This window comes from Mus caroli, chromosome 13 (genome assembly GCF_900094665.2).
Source record: "Mus caroli chromosome 13, CAROLI_EIJ_v1.1, whole genome shotgun sequence".
In the NCBI taxonomy this organism is placed as follows: Eukaryota; Metazoa; Chordata; class Mammalia; order Rodentia; family Muridae; genus Mus; species Mus caroli.
In genome coordinates this window covers 9,835,029-9,851,326 of record NC_034582.1, presented here as the reverse complement: position 1 = coordinate 9,851,326, position 16,298 = coordinate 9,835,029, and the positions used below count along the sequence as shown (strand labels likewise).

Below are 16,298 nucleotides of genomic sequence, written 5' to 3'. Positions count from 1 at the left end.
TCGTGTGCTTCTCTCAGGGCACTAACCCTGTGCTTTATGATCTAATTACCTCTTTTATTTTCTTTTACATAACATTTTTATAATTATTTGGGAATGTCACATCATGAACCCCAATCACATTCACTTTCCAGTTCTCCCAAGTTCCTCCTTCCACCTCTAATTGCCTCTTTTAATTAATTATTTTATTTATATACATCCCAAATGTTGTTCCAACTCTCAGTACCCACTCCCAGAGTTCATCACCCCATCCCCCCTTCCCTGGGGCATCAAGTCTTGCATGGTTGTCCTTTGAGAAGCTCTACCAGCAGCTTGACTGAGACAGATGCAGATACTTACAGCCAACTATTGGACTGAAGTCGGGACCCATATAGAAGAGTTAGGGGAACGATTGAAGGAGCTGAAAGCAGATGGTAACCCCATAGGAAGACCAACACTGTCAACTAACCTGGACCCCTGGAAGCTCCCAGAGACTAAACTACCAATCAAAAAACATACACAGGCTAGTCTGAGACCTCAGGCACATATGTAGCAGAAGACTGCCTTGTCTGGCCTTTGTGGGAGAGAATGCACCTAATTGCCTCATTTTAAAAATTATTTTGAGATTATAATACAGTTACATATTTAAGGCTTCAGAGCTGGGGATAAAGATTATAACATGCAAGTAGAATGGAAGACATATGTATTCAGACCTCTGCTATGATATTAAATTTTAAAATGACCCTGTATTTGAAATAGATGATTTATAAATAATAGTTACTTTCCCAATCTGATAGAGAACAAGAGTAATCATGGATTTGTGGGGTGTGTGTGTGTGTGTGTGTGCGTGTGCATGTGCTGCAACTGTCTTTCAGGTTGTAGACTCAAGGCTCGTCTCAGTGTTTGATGCGAGGGAACTGGAGCTGGTGATCGCTGGAACTGCTGAAATCGACCTGAATGACTGGAGGAATAACACAGAGTACCGGGGAGGTGAGCTAGCAGTGCTTTTGATAATATAGATCTGAAAGAAAAATTGTTGAAGCAAAGTTGGCCATTCTAAAATAAAGAATTCAACAATATTTAGTACATTCAAAACCTTATGTAACAATAACTTCCACCTGGTTCTAAAATACTTTCACCATCTTAAGAAAAGCCGATAGCCATAAAGCAGTTGTACTCTGCCCCTGGTCGCCATGGTCTTCCAGACACCTGGCAACCATAAATCTTCATTCTGTCTCTGTGGAATTTAACAACTCTAGAAATGTCAAATGAATACCGTCATAGAAAATACAGTCCTCGTGTCTGCCTTCTTTGACTTAACATACTTTCTTGAGATTCATCCATGCTCTGACATGTTTTCCTCCCCCTTTGGATAGCTAAATAGTAGTACATCACACCATTATCTAGAATTCCTGCTACTGTGATTTACAATGCCTAGGGTTCGAGGCCCGGTGCTTCTTCAGCAAGTGCTATACCAATGAAGAATATCCAGAGCCCAATTTATCACTTTTAAAAAGCCTCCAAAGCCTTACTTCAATACAAAATGGTTTCTTGACCATCTTCTGTCTGAACTTCTTTTCAGGCAACAGTAATCCTTAGCATGGCATGTACAGGCTCATGGACAGCACACCTTCTATATGTGAGCTCTGGAGTAGGCTGCACACAGAGACATTTCTCTTGCTTCCGGTGAAATGTTAGCCTTCTTTGTCTCAGTCCACCTTTGCATCTACAGGGTTCTAACTATATTCTCTCTCTCTCTCTCTCTCTCTCTCTCTCTCTCTCTCTCTCTCTCTCTCTCTCTCTCCTCTCCCCTCTCTCTCTCTCATATGAAATACTATATACTGTGTCATTTGTGAGCTTTCATTTGGTCTGCATAAAAATGAACCAAATTCTAAATCTTACCTCTCTATTTATATTCTATCCACCATTTCTTAACAATAAAAATTGTAATTCTTACCATATGATGACCGTAGGAAACATTTTCCCAGAACATTTGACTTCTTAGTCTATTCATCCAAAGTAGAAATAGAATATGAACTACATGTGTAAGTTTGAATTTATTTTTTTACTTACTTACTTACTTACTTACTTACTTGCTGAGATAGTATCTCACTGTCTAGCCTTGGATGGCTTGGAATTTACTATGTAGACCAAAGCTGGTGTCAGACTCACAAAGATCCACCTGCCTCTGCTTTCTAAGTTTTGCTTGTACACCTGGCACTGACTAAATTTTCTAGAACACATATTAGAAAAAGTACAAACAAGGAATTTTAATTTATGTCTTTTAACTTAATATGTCCAAAATAGCATTTCAACATGGGATCGGTGTTAAGAAATTATTAGTGTAGGATATGTGTACATATGTAGACTTTGCAAGCATCATTTTCATCAGATCAGATCAGATCTTTCCCCCCAAACATAGTCTTATTAATCACAGAAGACTTTTTCAGTAGTTCAGCCTCAAAACTCCTCTTTTTAGGTAAAATAGTAAAGAGAAATCCCAACCAATATAGCAGAGTGGGGAAAGACATGGGCTACCAACTCAGCCTCCTTCAGCCAGGCACCTGAAAAGCCCTCTGGAAATTCTACACAGATAAGTTAAGGAAACTTGTGGCAAAAGTATTCAACACGAATGTTTCTACTGAACCAGTAAGACTTCTAATGTCCCAGCAACTCCCTGGGCTCAGGCCTCTACCGCTACTCAGTCATTAGCTGACTTGCTGATGCCTCATGTTTTCCTCATTCTCATTGTTTCCTCTGCTAAGAATGCCCTCTCACTTTGCTCTCCTACATAAATGTTTCCCATGCCGAACTCAAACCCTGCTTCCTATCCACATGAATCTCTCCTCTCTTCCAGTGCCTCTTACCTTTGTGTTGAGTGGTGATCATTTCTCTAAATTCCTTCTCATAAACCTAGCTTCTTCAACAGAGCCTTAAAGCAGCTCCATATTGAGGCTTGACTCAGAGAACAACTGTGTGATAGAATCAGGCTTCTCTCTTTGGGCAGTTATAACTTCTGGAAACCTGTCCTCTTCAGCCAGGTTTGCATGAAACTTCTATCTGTTCTTAAGTTCTAGACCTTCCTTGCTGTGTTGTTGCCAGGTGCTAGAAAATAAAAACAAAGAAAACAGAGATGGTCTGCCTGTATTGAGCCTTTTTGTTCCTTACTTAAATTCACATAAGGCTGGGATATTTCAGGTTGTATCCAATTGTTTAAATGAAAAGCAAACACTTCAGGAAAAAAAACTCTCAAATACTTAGTTTTGTAAAAAGAGCTATATTCTAAATTTGCCTGTTTTAGAACCTGACCAAGTTATATAAATTAGTTAAGTCTTGCCTATCTAAATGCCATTATCAGCAAAATAAAAAAGATCTGAAGTTCCAGTTCAGTTAACACATCTCCCTTTTCCTCCTTTCTCCTGGCCTCCACCTCTTTTTTTAAACCAGGTTATCATGATGGCCACCTTGTGATCCGCTGGTTTTGGGCTGCAGTGGAACGCTTCAATAATGAGCAGAGATTGCGATTACTTCAGTTTGTGACAGGAACATCAAGTGTGCCCTATGAAGGCTTTGCAGCTCTGCGGGGAAGCAATGGGCTTCGACGTTTCTGCATAGAAAAGTGGGGGAAGATTACATCTCTTCCCAGGTACAGAGCTCCTGCCAATTTTCATGAACTCTGCAGAGAAAAAGCATGCTTTGCTATTTGAGTCCTGAGTCTTTTAAGATAGAATTTTTGCTTGTCACACAGTGTACTGCTGTTTGTGCTACTAAAGATGTAAGTAAGATACCTCTAAGGCTTAGACTGAGATGATATTTTTAGTGACGTTTTAGTTGTTGATCATATTTGGGCTATAATATCCAATGTGCCAATAATAATAGACTGCCCAATCCATCCAAAACTTAACTTGAATACTCTTTAGGCGATTGCGATGGCAAGGTCTTTACTGTAAAAATGCTAGAAATGCAAAGTAACCCCACTGACAGAGAGGATACACCTACAGCACATACTTGATACTTGATAGGATACTTAGATATTTCTGTATACATCATATTTTCCAGTGAGTTTTAAAATATGTAGAAATGGTATCATGTATATTCATGGGTCTCTACAGTGATTTCCACACCATACTCTATTTAAAAACCTATTGTGTTATAAATTCACCAAAAAACAAATAAACAAACAAACAAAAAAACACTTTAAACTTCCTTCCCCATGAGATTCAGTGCCAAGTTTTACATGGTCCTCTTTATTCTGATCTGATTTCAGGGCTGACCACTTGGTGTTAGATAATCAATTAGAAGTCTCATCTCTAGAGAAGGCTAATTGTCTTCTTTTAACAGTCCTTAGTTGCATATACTTCTTATTCTAAGGCTGGAGCCCTTTGATCTTTTCCCATTCTGTGTTACTATGTCTATTGGCATTGTGCTTATTCAGATCTTATCTTCCCTCAAGACAGAATGTTTTGTTTCAGAGAAAATTACTACACAACAATGAGTACTAGTAAATATTACCAATTGTTTAACAACAGTTGAAAGTAGTTTTCAGGCTTTCCTATACTAGTTCTAGCCATCAAGACAAAAAGTATTAGCTTCATGGTTCATCTGAGAACTGAAAAGCCCAAAACATAAATTAGCACACATCTATCTTCATGATAGATTTTTGATAGTGAAGTTATTTGGAAAGATTCTGATTTTATTTTAGGTAAGTATCATTTGGGTCATAATTCAATAGCTTACCCCTATAAGTCTGTAGTATGAGGAAAAAAACTTGTAGTAGAGGGAAATACAGACCAAAGATAACCAATTAAGGGAGAATCAGAGGAATTTAAGGTGCTTAAAGCAATGTGATAGGAGAGTGTGAAACAGAATCTTAATCCTGATTGAGCTACTCAGAGAAAATGCTTCACAGCAGCTTGCATTTGGTGAACATTAAGGGATAGAGCAGAGAGAAATTCTAGGCTGGGTGAGCAGTATGATACAGTTCTGAATGGAGCAAACACCAGCATATGCTCAGAAAGAAGTACTGAGTCAACAGAGGACAAAATGTCCTGAGAAATGGCCAAGGATGAGATGGTAGCTGTTGACTGTTTGGAAACTTGAATCGCCTCTGAGAATTCAAGGATGTCTCTAGGTAAAATAATTGAGGTAGGAAGACCCACCCTAAATATATGCAGCATCATTCCATGGGTTGGGATCTTGGATTAAATAAAGAGAAGACAGTGAGCTGAGTGTGTTTCTCTCTCCTGCTTCTTGTCATATGGCTATCCACCTCCTTACTACTATCATGTCTCCCTTACCAGGATAGATTGTACCTCCATACTGAGTCAAGATAAACTGCCCCTTCCTCATTCCTTTTGTCAGATGTTTTGTCACAGCAACAGAAAATAAATTAATATATAGAGAGGATGTGAAGAGAAAGATACTTTGGTATCTTTCACCAAGAAATGAGCCTTCTGTAGAGTTTCTGCTTTATCCTTTAGGAAATGTCATTGCTTTTGTTACTAAAGAGACACAGATTAAATGCAATATACATATTTTCTCTAAATATATATTAATACTGTTAGCTCTTACTGTACTACCTAATTATGTCAGCCACAATCCAATGGATTTTCTACTTTCTGCCTTTCTAAACACCAAGAAAATCATTATAATCATTGCCCTGCTCAATTCTTTGACTTTTTATTTTAAAATATTTTATAATAACTAAAATATTTTAGTTATATTTTTTGAAGTGATCTAGGTCTTCCTGATACTTAAGTAATTACAGAGCTCCGCTAATGTCTATTTGTTTTCATGTTTTTCTCCAAATCAAGTCCTTCAAGCCTACAGCAAGGCATTCTACTGTCTTGGGCAGGCACTTGGGGCTTGAAGAGGAAGAAGACAGGCAGGAAAGTGTGGTGTTGTGTGAACACGAGGATAAGGAGGGAGCTGTTGCCAAAAGCAAGATTGGATGCTGGATAGACAAACACCAACATCTTCCCCAGACTCTCCCCCAGCAGAAAACGCCATGTTCCTCCTTCTTTAATCCCTTTTTCTTTATCTCCTGAATCCTGAGCCCACACACTCTAATTTCTGACACTCTATTCTAATACTCTAATTTGTCAGATCAAAGGTATAGGTTATAAACTCCCCAAAGGATCTCACAATTCAAGCACCAACATCCCAAATAAAATTGTGAGTGTTTAGTTGTAGTCTATGGAGTGTTGTTGTTGTTGTTGTGTTGTTCTGATTTTTTTGTTTTGTTTTAGCTTAGTGTCTTTTTCTGTGCTGGTTGATGTATAAACACAACTTAAACATACTGCTCACCCAACCTGGGAAGAAAAAGTATAAAATTAGCTTCCAGCTGTACCAATACACTCTTTTTCCTGCTTTGTCAAAAGACCAGAATCAAGTTTCCATAGAAACAAAGAGTTCCTGGCAGGAAACAGATACCATGGAAAAATCTGTGTGGTTATGCCTCCTCTGCTTGCCGCTGAATTATCCAGTGTTTCCTATACCTTGTATTATCCATGTAAGAAGAAAGACATAGCTAGTCTAGGACAGATTCTGGCAAGTATGAGCCACCAGAATGAAACCATTCTGAGCAAGGCTACATGGATGACAATGATATGAAGACTCTCCCAGGCTTGGGGAAGGAGTGTCCCATATGCTCAGTGGTCCTTGGGTGTGGGCCATGTAAGCTTCAGTTGATGTGTGTTCCACTGGTATAGAGGAGTTAAACTTGTTTCCACAACGCACCTGGCATGGACAACTGGATCTCAGGATTACAGAGTACCAGTAGCTCTTCCAAGTAGATATTTGTGGTTTAACAAGGCCTAGAACTCATGAGGGAAGTAAGGATGCTTTGGAATGATCCATTAGCACTAATAAAGTCTCCACCTCCTTCATATTATTTAAATTTCAAATTAGGCTAATAGCATAGACTTGACTGTTGGTTCTCTACTGTGCTTGTAGTATAGTGTAGTTTTATTTACAAATAACAATTAACTGTTTCTAGTTCTTCAATTTCCTAAACTTGTTGTATCTCAACAGCCATGGTTTGCCATTTGCAGTCTTTTTTGATTGACCAAAATCATTGTCTGGCTTACTTTTGATTTCCTCTTTTAAGTCATCAATGTAACCAAAAGCAGTCCTTAAAATACCCTCACCAGTATTTTCTCCCCAACTCAGGGCACATACATGCTTCAACCGATTGGATCTCCCACCATACCCTTCATATTCCATGTTGTATGAAAAGCTGTTAACAGCAGTAGAAGAAACCAGCACCTTTGGACTTGAGTGAAGACGTGGAGCCTTGCCTGGCATTGTCCTGAACAGTGACACCACCCTCTCTGGGATGACTTACTCCCTCCTTTGACTTTGGTATTCCATGATTTTTATTTCAAAGCAAATTAGAATTGGCAAAAGCTGTGCATGAAGAATTGCCTTCTTCTAAGACCTAATCTTCAGGCTTATCTCCTCTGTTTCCAATGAACTGCTAGCCTGTATGCAATACTACAAAACAGCTGTCTCAAGGTCTGTGTATACCTCCACATACCTCCATTCCTAACAACGAAATATGAGTGCAGGTTATGCTACACTTGACGAAATGGTAATAAATGTTTACTTCCATTTCTATCATTTAAAGATAATTTGAGCTGTAAGCATTCCATGCTTTTATATGCCCATGTCTTCCAAGCAGAGCCTCCATTTTTCCTAATTTCTAGCAACTATTTCCAGCCCTGGGAGCTGACTAATTTTTCCCTTTCTATCTCTACATTTCCTATTCATTCTATCCAAACGGACAGCCAAGGCCACACAGAAACGTTTTCTTCATTCAACTCATGATCCATAGTGGTATCAGTCCCATCAGCCAGAACTAACCTAGACATATGGTGCAAATATGAAACTTCCAGCAATTAACAACAGCAAGAAGGAAAAGGTTATCAGTAAATCCAAGGGTGTGGACTATGAAATCAACTTGAGTTCAGAAAGGTGAGGTGGGGGAATCTCCCCTGGTGAACCCTCACCACCCAAGAAGCACAAACTTGTGTATCATGTTCAAGGAGCAAATCCTAATTGCTGTAGATTGAAGGATGAGCCTTTACCTCTAATTTTGTCACCATAAAAAGTGATAAGGCAAACAGGAAAAAGGACAGGACATGTGACATGTATTCCAATCCATGAATTTTGTTTAATCTATTCTCACGCACACATAGTCCAAATAAATCTCATGGCTTTTGTTGCAGCCAAGTTTATTTACTTGATAGGCCAAACTTTTGCTTCTTTTCTCATTCTTTTTTTTCCTTTCCTATCCTTTTTTTAAATCATGGTGTTCAAATTCTGTCACATCTGATGTTCACAGACACCACATACAAAGCTGCAGAGCACGATGGTGCTTGTTAAGGATCACGGGCAATATAAACTTTTCCTTCATCCTTAGTGATTCTTCAAAGGCAAGCTGACTTGTGTCCACAAAAAAAAAATCCATTTTTTAAAGCATTCAGCAAAATATTTAAGAAAATGTGTTTTTAGAAAAACAATCGCAGGCTCCACAGACAGCCTGGCATCTTAAGTACATTTGAGATAAATCTAACCATAATGGTCATTTGCTATTTTTTGTAACCATGTTATCCATGTTGTCTGAAATACAACATAAATGAAAGTGGTTTTTCTTCACTGGGAAAAAAAAGCTAAAGAGACCCAACTATTTAAATATTCATTGTTGTAGTCAACATATTAAAATAAAAGAACAAGTCTGAGAATGTAAAGCTAACTTAGGATGAAGCCATGCCTCGTGGCTCAGTACAGCAGTGTGTTTTGTTCCTGCACATTAAAATATTTTCTTAGTAAAAATTATTCACAATGCCAAGACACTCTGTGTTCCTGTGTTTCTTTGTTAAGCAAGAAGTATATATGATACAGACTTAGTTTTTTATTGCTATCAAAAATAAGTTTTACTAAAAAATGGGATGTACATTGTATGAAACACAGCTTGAGGGGTGAGTAAGATTTGGCCCATATTTCAGAATCTGAAAAATAAGTCCAATGGAGCTGTTATTTATTAATGAACTTGGAACAAAAGCACTGCTAAAGTCATTTTCACTAAATCTTTAACTCCTAGAAAAGCATATTTAGAATTCATCTTATGTATACATAAAAACCTCGCAAAAATTCAACCATTTGACTTTTTTACCACTGACTTGCCATACATTGAAAAGGCGGATGTTGTTCAAATGTAGGAAGCTGCTCCTGAAGAGCTTTACAATTTGCAGAAATGAGAGAATCTATTAAATATATTAATATATAGGCTACCAACATACAGAAGGAAGAAATTATCTTAGAAATGACATGTGAATAAGAAACTCAGATAATGCATTTTTAATTAAGTTTTAGTTATACCTCTACCCTTGTGCAAGGTTCTACACAAATCCCAAGAGCAATAGTATTTCTAATATGCTCTTTTTAATTATTTGAGGTTATTGCGATGCATTTCAATCATATTCACCTAACACTCTTCTCCCTAACTCCTTCTACATTCACTCCCCAGTATCCCATTCCTTCTCAATGGCATGTCACTTTTTAATGACCCATGGAGTCCAATTTGTGCTGTTTGTCCATATCTTAAATTAGTATGAGGTCATCCCCTGGAAGATATAAATGTATCGTGTGTGTGTGTGTGTGTGTGTGTGTGTGTGTGTACATACACATATACATATTTGATTGTTATAGCCATCTGCAGTGGTGCACCTTTATGGCATTAAAATGCCTTTAATCCCAGCACTTGGAAGGCAGAGGCAGGCAGAGCTCTGTGAATTCAATGCCAGTCTGGTCAACAGAGCAAGTTCCAGATCATCCAGAGTTACCTAGTAAGACTCTATTTAAAAAAAAAAAGACAAAAGGAAAGAAAGAAAACTGACTCTTAGCAGCCATCAGCTGTCAATAGCTCCTCAGCTAGGGCTGGGGACTTGTGAACCCCTCTTTATATACTAATAGTATTCTAGAAAAATTAAAAATGTCATTTATACTAACACCAAAGTTGCTGAGAGAATGTAAAGCTTGCTTCGTAGACCCCAACACGTGACTTCAGCCTTTCATGAAAGAAGCAAAATCCAAGGGGAGAGGAGCTCAAAAGCCAGTCATGGATAGACACTTCCCACTTCATCCATGAGAACATTGGAATTATATCTAATTCATTATATATGCATATGGACATATAACTATATATGTTTATATGTATATGTGTATACATTTACACATAAGGAAAATGCTGTAGAAATAGTTTTTTATTGATTTCAATGGTTGGAGATAAATCACCTCAAATCATATAATTCTTTGGGTAACACAGATTTTTTTTTGTGACCATATGTTATTCTTTGAATTTTTTTCTCCATAAAGTTAATTAGAAAGTAATTACCTGTAAGTCATAACCTCCCTAAAACAAGATTTTTTATATCTAGTTTTATGAGTATAATGCAATACCTTTGGGAGAAGACAAAAAATATTTAAAAGATTTAAAAATTATGTTACAATTTGAAAAAGACAATAAGGTGTTATAATTTTATAGATAATACAAATATATTATTCAATAACATGAAGATGACAATCTTCCCAATAGAAACTGAGTCATCAAGATCAGAAGTACTCTAGAATACTGAGTTCTCTGTGACATCCCGTGTATATGAGTTCGAGAACACCCTGATGGTTTGCTACCATCATTATTATAGCACAAACACTTCAGGAAAGGTAATGAAAATATTCAAATGCTTAATGAGATTTTGGCAAGCTTTCATTATGAAAGATTTAAATGGTTTTCCTGTTAATAATGAAGCTATATCATTCAACAGTAAGAATATTTGTATGGCAAGCCAGTGAGCTGAGTTTCCCACAAAACTTCTAACAATATGCAGTTTCATCAATAGTTCATGTATCAAGCCACATGTCTGAAATTGGGGTTCAGAAAATTTCTAAGTTGCCACAAATGTTTTCCCAGTCAAGATGAAACACTTTCAAATGAAAGTAGTTAGAACTTCACATAACAAACTGTGGTGCTTTATTATTACTGTTGGTGTCGTTGTTATGATTATTATTATTACAATTATGTCTAACAGTGTTCATCACTAAAACTGCAATACTGTATCATAAATGTGCAGGATGACTATTCCAGCCATCACAAGGTCCAAAAGAGAAAGTGTTATTTTCCTGTTAATGACATGTAGTCCCTTTGTTCTAGTAGATAAAAGGTGCCTAGAGGTAGTATATAGAGTAAATATTGTTCCGTTAGTCTATTTCCTGCAGCTTCCATTATCTAAGGAAATGTCCATAAGATTTTGTTTACAAGTCTTTGTTCTAGTCAATAACAGGAGACGTCATATTACTGGGCTGATTTTGCTTACATCTACAAAAGAAATGTTATGTGATACTCAGGCCTCGCTTTCTCTTACATCATACATCTTCAAGGAATGTCAATAAACTCACTTTGGTATGGCACTGAGTATGCTCCTTCTTGCAAAGAGAAGTCTATTGTAACAAACAAAATTCTAGATCAAGCCTGTGCTCCTGCTGACTGGTGTAAGGAATAAAACAACACAAAAGGATCCCAGCTTCCCCAGCAAACAAACCTCAGAGGAAAGTCAATATTGTTATGTTCATAAACCCATGAGGAAAGGAGCTGATTTTGAAACCATGCACATTCCGTGTTTATGCATATTAGACCTCCACACAAATCATATGTGCCTCGTTTCCTAAGTGTCCTTTATGTAAAGCAAGACGACATTGATTTGTATGAAATCTTATCGGTTAAGAATTTCTATGAAAACTTCAGACATGGCCCTTGGAGGATTACCACTGAGTACAAATCACAAATGACCAATATATTTCTACACCCACACCCCTAACCTCCCACACAAATCTCTCTCTCTCTCTCTCTCTCTCTCTCTCTCTCTCTCTCTCACACACACACACACACACACACACACACACACACACAACCCCAACACCTGCAGCAGGTAGGTGAGCTGACCTACAGGGCAGGAGAACAAGAGAACTGGCTCTGTCCCTCAGGAGCTGCAGCACTTGGGAGAGCAGGTTTTGCACCTTGCCTGGGCAGCACAATAGAGCTGGCCCTGGTGTTGAGGGTAATGGTGAGCCAGTCCTAAGAGCATGATCATATGAGAGCTGTCCCCACCACATATCTGCCCTGAAGTGGCATGAGAATGAGAGAGCTACTATTTCCCCCACCTACCCCCACATACACACAGTGCAATGAGGTGAGCTGGTCAGAGGTTAGGAGATCAGGAGAAATAGCCCCACCCCTTACCAGCTGCAGAGCCTAGCAGAATGGGCCCTGGTTGCATGTGTGTATGAGAACCATCCCTAGGCAAAGGACCCTGGTGATGTGGTTACAGGAGAGCTGGTGGTCTGACAAACTCAGCTTCTACCCAGGCCCAGATCCAGGGCTCTGAGTTGGTCCATCACAACATCTCCAGGGCTTTAAGTTGGCCCACTCCAACATCTACACTCATATATTCTGCTAGAGGATATAAAGTACCCGGTCCTTTATACATCGATCTCTGTGACACAGGGCAAAATAGAATATCCAAGAGGAGTCCCAGTAAGAATCCAGAAATGATGGTATAGCAGAAGTCAGAGGACTTGACCCAGACCAATGACTCATTACAATGGACATTTGAAAATAAAGCTGGTTGGGCAAGAAGGTATAGTGTGTGTGTGACACACCATGACACACTGTAGCTTCTACAGTGAGACATTTTGGTTTTTGTTTTTAGTTTTTGTTTTTGTTTGGGTTTTTTGTTGTTTTCTTTTGGGGGGAGGTTGCAAAGGTCTCTCCTTCCCTCTCCCCCATGAAAAAGACATTTAACAAAACCCTTTTCATTGATTCTTTGTGAATTTCACATCATGCACCCCAATCCCACTCATCTCCCCATCTCAACAAAACAATGGAAACAGGCAAACTCCGGAGATAGGAGGTTGGGGAATCCTCTAGAATATACCAGACACCTGGGAGGTGAGAGACTCTCAGAACTCAAAGGTAGGGACTGTAGATGAAATGCCCTACAGAGGGGAGAAGGAACTTGTAGAGCCCACCTCCAGTAAAAAGACAGGGCATCAAGTGGAGGGATGGGGTTGCCATCCCACAGTCAAAACTCTGACCCAGAATTGTTTGTCTGAAAGAACTGCAGGGACAAAAATGGAGAACAGCCTGAGGGAAAGGAAGTCCAGCAACAGGCCCAAATTGGGATCCAGCTCAAGAAGAGGCCCCAAGGCCTGATACTATGGTGTACTTACAAAAAGAAGCCTAGCATGACTGCCCTCCAAAAGGCCAACGAGCAGCTGAAAGAGTCAGATGCAGATATTTACACCCAACCAATGGACAGAAGCCAGGGACCCCCATGGTTGAATTAGGGAAAAGCTGGAAGAAGCTGAGGAGGAGGGTGACCCTGTAGGAGAACCAGCAGTCTCAACTCACCTGGACCTCTGAGATCTCTCAGACACTGAGCCACCAACCAGGCAGCTGATATGGGGCCCACAACACATATACAGCAGAGGACTGCTGGGTCTGGACTCAGTGGGAGAAAATGCACCTAACCCTCAAGAAACTTGAGGCCCCAGGGAATGGGGAGGTTTGATAGGGTGAGGGTGGGGTGGGGTGGGGTGAGGACATCCTCTTGGAGATGGGGAGGAGGAGGTATGGGATGAGTAACAGTCATAGGGCAGACCAGGACAGGGATAATGACCGGACTGTAACAACAGATTAAAGAATTAAAAAAAAAAAAAAAAAAAACAAGCTGTAGTTTTCCTGTCCAACCATGTAGCTTCATAAATATATTCACTTTTCTGAATTACTCAAAAAGGCATTAACTTCTCCTTTTCTTCTTTCTCTCTTTTTTCTGAACATGCTTTCCTTAACACTTTGGGTTTCCCCAACATTTTAGTCATCCATCTCTCTAATGCCATCCTCCGGACCTTGTGGCTGCCAGTGGGGTGTCTGATCTCCACCTCAATTTAGATGGCATAGCTTTTTTCCTTCTTTCACAGAGATCTGCCTGCCTCTGCCTCCACATCGGAAGTGGACATTTCTGGTTTCTTTGGAGACTCAGTTGTGCCATGTGATGTTGTTCTGGAAGCTGTCTTATTGAGGGTGCTTTACCAAGGCAGATACATGAGAGGATGTTTTGCTGAGGCAAACACATGAAAGGCATGAAAGGACATGTGATGTTTGGAAACAGTGTAAATATACCCCAGACAGTGAATGATGCTCTTACATTGGTCCACCTTGCAACAAATCAGTGATCTTTGCTGATCTTCACTTGTCATGATTTCAAAGAGAGAAATGAGCCAAAGAATTTCTTGTGGTATTCTGCCTGCTTCTTGCCACTTCCATGGACTCATGCTGCTTCAGTAGAGCCTTGTGGTTTCTTCTGGATTGAGCCACTGGTACTGATTCATGTTTAGTGTTTGCTGATTGACTGGACCACCACTACTAATTTGTATTTAATGTTTTGGAATGGACTCCTGATACCCCAACAAGGAAGACTGGTATAGCCCCAAAGAACTACTACTAAACAGGTCCACAATCTCCTTTTACTATAAATCTCATTCCTCTACCTCTGGTCAGGGGGCTAGAAAGGAAGTAATTCCTGAGAGGAGACAGCCAGACTACCTGAGACCTGAGCAGGCCCTGGGGAATGACTCAGTCCCTGACTGGGAAGAGGCAGAGGCATCTGTGTTTGTTGGTCAGGACCCTCATCCAACACTGTGTCCTGCTGGTTCCCTCAGAGTAAAACGTGTCGTGCTGCCCCAAGAAGACACTTTGTGGATGCTGTACCATCGTTCACCCATATTCTGGAAAGAGATTTCGTCTTGAACAGGGATCTTCAGAGTCTTTGTTCGTGGATTCAACTTACCTACTTCCCAAGGAGTGGCGTCCTATATGGGCAATACAGAAGATGGACTAGAGGCTGCTAATCCAGAGCCTGCTAGCCCATGGCCTGTAGAACAAGTTAACAGTCTTGCTGGCCAGGCTCTGTTTCAGTGTACTGAATGCAAGAAGAGCTTTCTTTACAGGTCTCACTTTGACTTCCAGCAGCGGTCACACACAGGAGAGAGAACCTTCAAGTGCATCTTGTGCAACAAAGCCTTTCTACAGCCCGCTGACCTGAGAGTCCACCAGCATGCCACACTGGGAGAAGACTTACACGTGCGCAGTCTGAAGAAAGGAGTTTACCCACAGGTCCACTCTGCAGGGCCACAATTGGGTCCACATGAAGGAAAAGCCTTGTGTGTGTAAGGATTGTGGTCAACGCTTCTGCCTCAAGGGCAACCTAACCTTGCTGTCCATTTCTGCATCCACTGCAACTTGATACCCTACATGTGTAAAAAGTGTAACCTGGCTTTCCCACAGTAGGGGATTTGGAAGCGACACATGAAAATCCACTTGAGAAAGGTGTCGGTGTAATTCTGGGTCCAGTTTGTTTGTTTGTTTGTTTTCCCAGGAAGACTCAAAATGTAAACTCTCAGCTACACCATTGCACCAGCATCATACCTGCCTATTTGCTGATGTGCTCTCAACCATGATGATCATGGACTCACCCTCTAAAACTGTAAGCCTCAATAAACTGTGCATTCTGTAGGTTGCCCTGGCCATGATGTCTTATCACATCAATAGAAAAGTAACTAGTTGCAGATCAACCTGAGCAAGGATAGAGATAGAACGAAGATAGACTCCAGGGTCCCCAATGAAGGAGCTAGAGAAAGGACCCAAGGAGCTGAAGGGGTTTGCAGCCCCATAGGAAGAACAACAATATGAACTAACCAGGGCCCCCAGAGCTCCCTGGGACTAATCCACCAATCAAAGAAAACACATGGTGGGACTCATGGCCCTAGCTGCATATGTAGCAGAGGATGGCCTAGTCAGTCATCAGTGGGAGGAGAGGCCCTTGGTCCTGTGAAGGTTCTATGCCCCAGTATAGAGGAATGCTAGGGCCAGGAAGCAGGAATGGGTGGGTTGGGAAGCAAGGGGAGGGGGGAGGAGATAGGGGATTTTTGGAGGGGAAACTAAGAAAGGGGATACTATTTGAAATATAAATAAAGAAAATACCTCAAGCCTCTTCCGGTCTGACCAGCACCGGGATAGCTAGAGCGCAGGGTCGGCTGACACCCGCCAGCTACCCACGACACCCGCCACAGGATCTTGAGACTTCTGGTGAGTAGAACACAGCTTCTGCTCCAGTCCAATCACGCGGGACCTGAGACTGCTTTGGTTGGGGAGGCAGAAATACGGCCTGAGTAGGGCCACAAGCCTCTTCCAGTCAGACCAGCAC

General features: G+C 40.3%; 1 protein-coding gene and 1 pseudogene across 8 annotated transcripts in view; both read left to right on the top strand.

The window, feature by feature from the left end:
• Positions 1–11,445, top strand: part of Hecw1 (HECT, C2 and WW domain containing E3 ubiquitin protein ligase 1) — a 275,440-nt gene extending 263,995 nt beyond the window's left edge. For 7 of the 8 annotated variants that reach the window (XM_029468504.1, XM_029468501.1, XM_029468503.1 and 4 more), the window contains 3 exons: positions 852–966; positions 3,424–3,622; positions 7,147–11,438. In XM_029468504.1, coding sequence (XP_029324364.1) covers positions 852–966; positions 3,424–3,622; positions 7,147–7,258 — 426 coding nt within the window. In that variant the 3' untranslated portion in view covers positions 7,259–11,438. Of the gene's footprint in view, positions 1–851; positions 967–3,423; positions 3,623–7,146 lie in introns of all 8 variants that reach the window. The other variant, XM_021180044.1, reaches the window with a different exon arrangement.
• The window catches only part of LOC110308446, a 12,492-nt pseudogene continuing 3,728 nt past the window's right edge, over positions 7,535–16,298 (top strand).